The sequence below is a fragment of the Bremia lactucae genome, assembly GCF_004359215.1.
Source record: "Bremia lactucae strain SF5 chromosome Unknown BlacSF5_NotPlaced_17_SHOA01000003.1_2250557bp, whole genome shotgun sequence".
NCBI classification, from domain to species: Eukaryota; Oomycota; class Peronosporomycetes; order Peronosporales; family Peronosporaceae; genus Bremia; species Bremia lactucae.
The window spans coordinates 1949659-1959199 of NW_027152029.1; the positions used below are offsets into that span (position 1 = coordinate 1949659).

Consider the following 9541-nt stretch of genomic DNA (forward strand, 5'->3'; position numbering starts at 1 on the left):
ATGGTGCATTTAGCACCATGTAAGACATCGATCACAGGCAAGGAGGCAGCTCTCTTGTTCCTGGATCATGTTTACCGACTACACGGGATGCCCGAGTCCAAAGTATCGGACCGGGATCCACGATTTACGTCTGGTTTTTGGCGACATGTGTTTGAGCTGCTTGGTAGCAAGCTCCACACGTCGACCGCAGATCATCCCCAATCCGATGGCCAAACCGAACGTGCCAATAGGGTCATGGTGGATGTATTACGCACGATAGCGACTCGTAAGTAATGGAGCAAACAATTGTTCTTTGGGGAGTTCGCTATAAATAACAGTGTCCACGCCAATACAGTTGAGACATCGCTTTATATTAATGGACTGCGCCACCCTAGGACGCCAGTCTCATTTGTGCGCAGCCCGAGTCTTAGTGGAGGGGGCTCAGTATGCTCGGTGCGAAAGAGGGAAAAAGTTTCGTCAATATGACGATGACCGGTGAGGGTATCATGTCAAAGACAAAATTTGCCCTATTGACCCTGCCGGATTGACAGTGGTCAGAATGGAGTCGCGGCAAGGAATTTTTGTGCTCCCAAACAATAACGATTGCACGTTATTTACAATTAGGTCCTATGACCGACCTCTCGACGGTGTTATAAGTGAGTTGGATGCTTAAAGCGTGAGCGAGGCTCAACGCTTTGTGGATGAGTGTTTAGCCATCACACGAGAAGTAGAATGAAATGGTCGCCAATATTGAACCCTTTAATGTGGGAGAAAAAGTACTATGAAGTACTGCCACCCTACCTAAAAATGCAATTTCTGTACTACCAGGAGGAACTACGAATTTATTGCTGCGCTTCATTGGACCGTCTACGGTGGTCAAAAAGATTCGAGACCTTAATTATAGACTCACACGCCCGCCGTATATAAAGACGCAACCCATATTTTGCGTGGGTCGTCTGAAACGGTATGTTAATCTAGAAGAGATCACATACCCCATCCGTCTAGGGAGACCGATGGTGACGCCGACTGTGAGTCGAGCGTCGATCAGGTGAGGGGGACGAAGAAGGTGAAAAAATCCTATCCGAATGACTCCTCCCACCACGATAAGAAAACGAAGAGCGAGGGATACCATGCGCGTAATGCGGCTCCCTCAGCATCAATTTTTCCAATATGTTAAGCCGAAATTTCAGGCGTTCATAACCCTGACGATCCAACGCTCGGACGTAACAATATCCGAGGTCAGTCGCGAGACTTGAACCTCGATATCCCCATTGCGTCGTTCAGCAGCGCTAAACGCCTGCGACTGAACGGACGCGGGCAAGGCAGCCGCGAGTAGATGGGCGAGATCGCCACTCCTGTCGGGCGCAGCCTGCACTGATATATGCAGGTGGGAATCTATGCTTCCTTGATGGAAGGTTGGTTGCTTACCGCTCTGTGAGGCAAAGGTATCATATCCTCGTCCAATGGAGAGAATACCCGAAGAGGTTCGACTCTTGGTAACAGATCGATACCCTACGTATTGACGTGCCCGGCTTGGTGACTGCCATTGAAAAGGAGCACCAGCTGAGGCCTCTCCGCTAGTCTCAAATGGACTAGCAGGAGTAGCGTAGTGAGAAGAAACAGGGGGTACAGTATCGCCCATGATTTCTTTCACATGTAAGAGGGCGAAATCAATTCGCTGCGGCCGCTGATTCATCGCATCGTAATGCGGTTGAAAGTGGCGCGTGTAATCCGCCTCGTATTGGTCGGGCGTTTCATTTAAATGTAACACGGCCGGGATTGGGGAAATACGTCCAAGTGATTTCCCCTGAGCTTTCCAAGAATTATAGACGCCATAATAGTTATGAGCGTCTACAATAGAGCGCTCTAGAAGCGACGATCTCAGCCCGTTGGCAAGAGGCCATTTAGTCGGAGGGGGGCATGAGTGGTATGCCACCCTTTACATAGCCACGTTCGATACGATTGGCTACTGACACCGACTGAGCACGTTCACGTGTCATCAGCGGAGCTTTAGGCTCAGGCTCTTCTATGTCACAACCATTATGGATAATGGTCTGAGTATAAGACTGAGGTTTTACCCAACGGAGAAGCATCTGCACCTTTATGGGCAGCGCTCTCATTAACAACAAAGTTTCCTAATGCTGTCTCGTCGTCTGCGCTGGCTAGGGCGCGACGAGACAGCATTAGGATACTAGAAAGACTTTGTTGTCTCCATGTTAAAAGCAATGAGTGAAGTTTGAATGGGCCGCCGCAATAAAGCACCATCATCCTTCCTCATTAGCTCGCTATACTCACCACTACTCGCCAATCAACCAATGCAGCTCTTCCTACGCCATCATCCTTCCTCATTTCTCGCTGCACTCATCACTACTATGAGGTGATGGTAGCGGTAACGACTCATTGTAGTCAACAATGAGCGACGGATCTTCATCCTCCCTGTGAAAGTGGGATGGATCATTCAGTCCAGTCAAGGCGACAGCAGCGGTAGCTGTCGGCGTTGTAACTGTGGCACTGAGCGGCGGCGGCGTGTCAACGCGGCGCGTACGCTTCGTGCGTGGTTGACTGGGTGTCTTTTGCAGACGACCCACCGGCTTGGCCCCTTTTAGGTGGCATGTTTGGCGTCGTGTATGTGAACACAGGTCGCTAAAGTGACTTATAGAACTAAAGCGGCGCGTAAAGCAGCTCGCTGTCCTATGCTCCTCTTTGACGAATTTGCAAAATTGAAAATTATTCTTAAAGGGGATGGTGCGACGGGCCAAAGTTGCCCTATGTAACACAATCTCCGTTAAGTGCACTTTGTTTACTTAAGGGGGTGGTCAATTACTTAAGTGAAGTAATTAGACCCACCGCTTGGGTGTGGTTTGCATTGTGACCCAACCTTTTCTATGTGATGCACATAGGTGCATTCACATTGGAAGGGATGACGCCTAGCGTCATCCAAGATATGAGGTATTTAGAATTATACGCTCGCAATACATATCAGTGCTATCTACAGAGACGGAATTTATGATTGGTTAAAATAGGCTTTACATTTAATACGATTAAATATAAATCAGTCTGAAAACTACTTCATAGCTCACAAGCGCGCACGTGGAGCCGAATTACCGCTCCCGTGACGTCACTTAAACATAGGCACTTATTTTGTTGGGTGAGGTCGCTTAGGCGCCCACCAACATCCTCACTGCATGTGAGAGAAGACGGTCGAACCGCTTCCTCGCTGTGCTAAGGTGTGTGCTTAAGTAGAGCGTGGCCGCATTTAGACGTGCCCGCCTACATGGAAAGTGACCACTCGTGTATGCGCAAGCTGGCCTTCTTGATTTTCTAGGTTCGAGTAGGTGAAAACAGGAGTAAAAATGAATGTAACGCTCTCAGAATAATGACAAGATATATTTATATTTTTTATGCGTAGTGCTTGGCTAAAAGTCGGTGGGTTTTTTGGTACATATAGCAGTGGCCTATATTAATCTAAGTACGTACAGTGATTGGCGGGATTGCCTGTATTTATTTACTATGGTACTGCCTCTGTTGGTAGCGGCCTTTTTGCGTTAGTGATGTAGATTGTAAGATTTGGCATGCTGACAAGTGCATCAGATAGATCGCGGAAATGGCTGGCGTTGACGCTTGCAATAAAAGGAGCCCATCTTTAGAATTTTATGCTTGATGAACGTCGGCGATTTACTCCCATCATAAATTACTTCTGCGCAAAATTTAATAGACACGCCAAACGGATACTTAATTAAGGGTTAGCCGCCGATGTTCAGCGTAAAGACAACCCTAAATGCTTGTTTCTGTGCATGCCGTTTTCGTTTTGGGTACTTCTTTACATCTTTTTAATACCTGAACGGGTGCTTATGATAGTGGATCAAACAAACTATTACGTACGCGCTGTTGGCGAGCGGTGTCGCCGTTTTGGCGTCAGTAAGTAAAAAAACACGATCGACAACATCCGCCGGGTAGAAGCACTTTGTGTCAATCGGCCTTGAGGAACTTTTCTTGTCTGGCCGAACATGGGTTTCTGTTTATCTAAGTGCCTACCCGACGGTGATATGGCGGCTGAACTTGAGGCTGAATTGGATGAGACTAGCCACAGCTACGTGCAGCAGTCTACAGAGCAGTCCACCTTCGGCACAACATCCCTATTAGCGGTATGTATTATCAAAAACGTTTCTTCACGGTGACGTTCGGCATCCACTTACTCAATCCGATTTTGCTTCAGGCCGATGAAGTTGTATGTCTTGATGTGATTGGCGAAGGTCCGTCCGGAGTTATTTACAAGGGTTCGTACCGTGGCTCGGTTGTGGCTGTTAAAAAGATGAAGATGATTTCATTTCCGTCTAAGCCCTCAGCCAGAGAGAATGTCGAGATGGAACTTGAGGTTGAGGCCACTCGCATGGGCAGCCTGCGACACCCAAATACGGTGCTCTTCATGGGTGCCTGTCTGCAGGAAGACTACTTTTGTATTGTCAGTGAGTATTGTACGCGTGGCTCGCTTTTTAATGTGTTGCACGCTCCCAAGGTCTCAGCCTCTGGTAGGAACAGACAGAAGCGTTCCGATTTGGAAGCCTTTTCTACAGCAGCTTTGTCCAACACAAATAATGCTCCCGGTGTTGTCGCGAAAAAGAAAACAAATCTTAAGTGGAGTCTGCGGATACGGCTTGCACTTGGTGCAGCAAGAGGGCTTCTTTATTTGCACAGTGCAGATCCACCACTTGTACACGGGCAGCTTAAAAGCACAAACATTTTGGTGGACGATTCATGGAACGCCAAGCTTGCGGATTTTGGCACACAACGTGTGGCTGAAGCAGTCGGCTTTGATAGAAGTAGAATGAACACCATTGACGAGCGGTCAGCGTTGCTGCGGTGGACGGCCCCCGAGCTGCTGAAGTTAGGTGAGGAACGAGTTTTAAAGGGAGCATTTCCAAGCGACACTCCGAGCCCGCAGGCTGTGGACATCTTTAGCTTTGGACTGATCATGTGGGAGCTTACGACAGGCGAGCTGCCATACAGAGATATGCACACAAACGTTGAGATAGGTGCCTACGTGTTGTCAGGCTGTCGACCTATTATGAAGCCCGGCCAGTGCAATCTCAATTGGGCGGAACTGATGGCTCGATGCTGGTCGCACAATCCCACAAGAAGACCAAGTGCAGCTGAGATCGTATCATCACTGGAAAGCATCAGTAAGGCTGATGCTATTGCACAGTCAGCCAAAAAGGAGGCGCGCGTTGTGAATAGCAACCGTGCCGATTATCGCTTTGCAGAAAATCCTCGATCAAGGTCGAAAGGGCCGTCTAAATTTAAGAGCAACGTTCGCGTTGTCGTGTGATCGCTTGCCGTTTTTGCTAAATCGCTAGATCACCTACGACAAAGATGCAGTGTATCCTTTACTAAAGGTAGATGCAGTATGATTGCCACAGAATTTGCCGCTTCATAGTGGACACAATGTTGCGCAGCTCAATAATAGATGTTTGAGGTATTGCGCGCTTTTAAAATGCGGTGGGCAATGTTATAACACTGTAGCTTTTGATATTAAAGTGCAACAAACATTGCTATTACTGATATGCTACTCCTTGCGACATTTTTTCGGACTTCACGAAAGGTGTGTGGTATTTGGCGACGTGTTCCTCGCGAAAATCGTCGCGCAGCATTATTGAGATACGACGCGTACGCTTTACCAGTATATTTTCCTTAAAAACTTGATTACCAGGAAGGATCTCGTGCGTATAGTGGTAGCGTATTCTCCCTGTCACCATGTACATAGATCGATGCTGTAAATATGCGTCAATAATTGAGTCTCCGTGTTCCTCCTTAAATCTCATTATACTTGGCGACAAAAGACTTAAGCCAGCCACTACGCGACCAGAGAACTTGATTGAGTCGACATGAGGTTTGATATAGCCATCCTCAGCCAGTTCGATAACGTGGACAGCCGAAAAATAGGTAAGGTTTTCGGGCAAAATGGTTGTCTTGCGGATCTTCTGCAAAATTTGCTGCGATTCGCATGACCAGCGCGAGCGCTCCATCTCTTTGTACTTTATGATAATATTGTCCCAGTGATTCTCTTCGAAGCGGCGGCGTTTAAAAATGCTTGTGCATTCATCCGACAAAACCCTCTCTTCGTCCTCCGTTATAACATCCAGCTCCATCCGCAGGTCACTCTCACTCACCAGCAGGTCGTGGCAATGCGTTGCATCAAGGTTAGAAGCATGCTGCCATAAAAGTTGCGGCGTAGGTGCAGCGCCCTTAAGTAAACTAAGCAGTCGCCGGTACGTTGGTGCCAGCACCAGCGAGCGACAGAAAGACCTCGACTTTAACATTTCCTTTCGAAACTAAAATATCTCATTAATTCACCGCAGCTTTGTGCTATTTTGCGGAGGGCTAATTAGGTGAATATGCATATTCTCGGCGTTGTACATAGCGTCGAGTCTTTCACGAGGCACGTGGTCTACTAAAAATTTCTTATCGGACAACAGCGCGAAGAAAGATTCTCCGCGGTCTCCGGCGAAGCGAGCTTCATGCGCAGAAATAATCAGCGTGTCGGATTTCGACATCTGTATAATGGACTGCACCAGTTTTAGCGAGATGTCGCGATGACCATAGATTAGATCTGAGCATAGAATAACGTCAAAAAGGTGTGATTGGATCGCATCATTTTCTCCCCACATCAATGCCTGCGCGAGAACATTGCCGAAAATGCATCCTAAATCCTGATTTCGCTTAATATTGGCTTGGATCCAAGGCACCGCCATGGGCTACACGCAGCAATACATGAGGACGAATAATCGCTAAGTACAATTGCCACTTTACCATATCAGTCAAAACGACTTCCTTAGCACCAAGCGCAGCTGCAGCCAAGCCAGGTACGCCGACTCCACAGCCCAGCTCAATCACACGCTTGTTGACGAAAAAGTCTGGAGAAAAATACGCAGTGTTCACCAGAAATTTGGCTAACACCAATGCACAATCCCATACTTTTGCCTGCTGGCCCTCTTTTTCGTAAAAGACAATACTTTTGTCATCGCGGAGCTTTAATGTAATTTCTGTTTCCTTATTCTTGGTGGCATGTCGCTGTCTGGCTGCCAGCCCCCACTGTCGTTTAGCGTATTGCTCTTTGTATCTTTGAGCTTCGTTGCGCTTTTCATGTTGAATTTTGGTCTCCGCGAAGAGATCTTCACAATGTGAAAAGCCAAAGAAATCAAGTTCCTCATCGGAGCTGCTGCAAGCATCAATTCTATGGTTGCTCATGTTGCCAAATTATAATTGCAATTTAAAATAGTTACAATCGTTTTGAACGTATTTCGAGTCCTAGCGGAAGCAGACAGACGACCAACACTGGCTGAGATGGCCACGACGCTTGCAACGTTTGACACCGTGGAAACGGCGGACTGCGTGGAGTCATGCCCCGTATCAGGTTTTGAGTCCTCAATGGTGGTGGCCACCTACCAGCTCCATGAGGCAGTGCAAAATGGTGAGTTCCCAAACCGCCGCAGCGGAACGCTACAACACTATCAATTAGGCTGCAATGACGCAACCACTACTGACGGAGCGGTTGTATCGGTGCGTAAGATGGAAGAAACAACGACATCAAGCGGTATCTTTGACATCAAGTGGAATACAGAGGCCATGAACGGAAAGGCGATGCTTGGGGCTGCCACAGCTAGCGGTTTGCTGGAACTATACGAGTTGGTGCTTGAAAACAATTTGCAGACACTTCGCCACTCTGGACTAACAGCTGACGCCGAGGCTGAGTCGATGTGCCTCTCGTTAGACTGGAATAATCGTGTTCTTTCAAACGCCCAACCCTCAATATGTGTAAGCCACTCGAACGGGTAGGAACGTATGAGTGCAAGTCTAGCGTGCTTTGAGGACGATAATACCTGATCGCGTGTATGTTTTTTTCCGTTGTAGCTCGTTGTCGGTTTGGAATATCGCATCCCAGGGATTCATTCGCCGAGCTGAGGTTAATATTTTTAAAGTGGGATGCTTGATGAAAGTCAGCCGTACAAACAGCTCTTGCTTTGAATTCAGTGGCGTGCGCACGACCTTTACGGGGCTCCTATTGAAGCGTGGATTGCGGCTTTTAGTTGCCATGATCCGAACGTTCTGCTCTCGGGGGCAGACGATGCAGTGCTTAAAGGATGGGATTTGCGCGCCGATAGTGCAGCGTCGACCTTTAAGAACGCGAAGCAGTTCTCTATGGGTATATGTAGTATACAGTTTCACACGCACGATGAGCGCCTAGTAGCCGTTGGCAGCTTCGATGGGCAGGTCGCAATCTGGGACCACCGCAACATGACGCGCCCTCTGGTCGTGTATGAAGCTGGAGGTGGTATCTGGCGCCTCAAATGGCACCCGGAAGTGGCTCGCAAGGTAAAAGTACTAGGTTACCTAAAATACTATAAGACATCGCTTTTCAATTCCACTAACATTTTTCTCGCATTACCATCTTTCTCAGGAGCTACTGTTGGCCGCATGTATGGACAATGGCTTCCAGGTGCTGGAACTAGCTGCAAGTGACGCTCAGGTGAACAAGGTGGCCAGCTATACTAATCACAAATCGCTTGCGTATGGCGTAGACTGGTGGCTGCATCCGGCATCGCTCCAGGCGAGCGCACCCGTGGTAGGGTCAGTCTCGTTTTACGACCACGCGTTTCACATCTGGCGTTCGTCAATTGCTGCCAGGACCGATTGCTGAATAACACTAGTGGAAACATTAGTGGAAGAGAACATTTGCAATTTTTACTGAAAGTAACATCGTGCATTATGTTTTATGTCATCTAAGACAGATTCTCACTGCTTTAAACGATCGCAAGTACTCGTGAAGGCATAGCGGAGGACTCGTGTAAGAGCTTGAAGTCCTGATGATATTATAGTGTAGATCTGATTCCGCCGCGGTTGATTGGGGCACCTTGAAGCTATTGTCGACTGGAGTTGTAGTAAAACGTGAGGCCTTCATCAGATGCTGTGGCAAATGCATTGAAGAGTTCGGTGACAGAAAGCCGGCATTTATATGACGGCTCAGCTCGAGAAGGCTAGGGGGAATATTATGAATCAATCCTCGTGCACAAGTACCAGAAACGGGGTGTAACGTTACGTAAATATTATTCCAATAAAGGAATAATAAAGGAGAATATAAAGGGAAGTGGTATTGTAACGGGCTAAAGTTGCCCTGATGTTGCACAGTCCGTTAAGTGGGTGTGGTTCACATTTGTGACCAACCCTTGTGTATGTGATGCACATAGTGCATTCACATTAGGAGGGATGACGCCTAGCGTCATCCGTTACGCGAGGTATCTAGAAAGACACGCTCGCAATACATATTAAGTGTTATCTATAGAGATGACATATTGATTGGTAAAAATAGGTATTTATATTTAATGCGATTAAATATAAATCAGTCTGAAAACTACTTCCTACTTAGTAAGTGCGCACGAGGAGCCTAATTACCGCTCCCGTGAAGACACTTAACTAAAGTACTTAGTGCGTTGGGTGAGGTCGCTAACGCGCCCACCACAACTACCTCACTGCACGCAAGAGAAGCTGGTTAAACCGCTTCCTCGCT

General features: G+C 47.6%; 4 protein-coding genes across 4 annotated transcripts; 2 read left to right on the forward strand and 2 right to left on the reverse strand.

The window, feature by feature from the left end:
• Window positions 1-3784: 3784 nt before the first annotated feature.
• On the forward strand, window positions 3785-7191 carry CCR75_009133 (uncharacterized protein). Its single transcript, XM_067967178.1, has 2 exons — window positions 3785-4124; window positions 4196-7191. The coding sequence occupies exons 1-2, from the start codon at window positions 3987-3989 to the stop codon at window positions 5303-5305; spliced, it is 1248 nt and encodes a 415-aa protein (XP_067822657.1). The 5' UTR covers window positions 3785-3986; the 3' UTR covers window positions 5306-7191.
• On the reverse strand, window positions 5532-6296 carry CCR75_009134 (uncharacterized protein; the record flags this gene model as incomplete). The annotated part of the gene is made up of 1 exon (XM_067967179.1): window positions 5532-6296. One exon carries the CDS (start codon window positions 6294-6296, stop codon window positions 5532-5534), a length of 765 nt encoding a protein of 254 aa, XP_067822653.1.
• CCR75_009135 (uncharacterized protein) lies at window positions 6327-7224 on the reverse strand (the record flags this gene model as incomplete). Its single annotated transcript, XM_067967180.1, has 2 exons — window positions 6327-6731; window positions 6787-7224. 2 exons carry the CDS (start codon window positions 7222-7224, stop codon window positions 6327-6329), a joined length of 843 nt encoding a protein of 280 aa, XP_067822654.1.
• Window positions 7225-7320: 96 nt separating this feature from the next.
• On the forward strand, window positions 7321-9133 carry CCR75_009136 (uncharacterized protein; the record flags this gene model as incomplete). The annotated part of the gene is made up of 4 exons (XM_067967181.1): window positions 7321-7808; window positions 7888-7939; window positions 8008-8349; window positions 8435-9133. 4 exons carry the CDS (start codon window positions 7321-7323, stop codon window positions 8672-8674), a joined length of 1122 nt encoding a protein of 373 aa, XP_067822655.1. The 3' UTR covers window positions 8675-9133.
• Window positions 9134-9541: the final 408 nt, after the last annotated feature.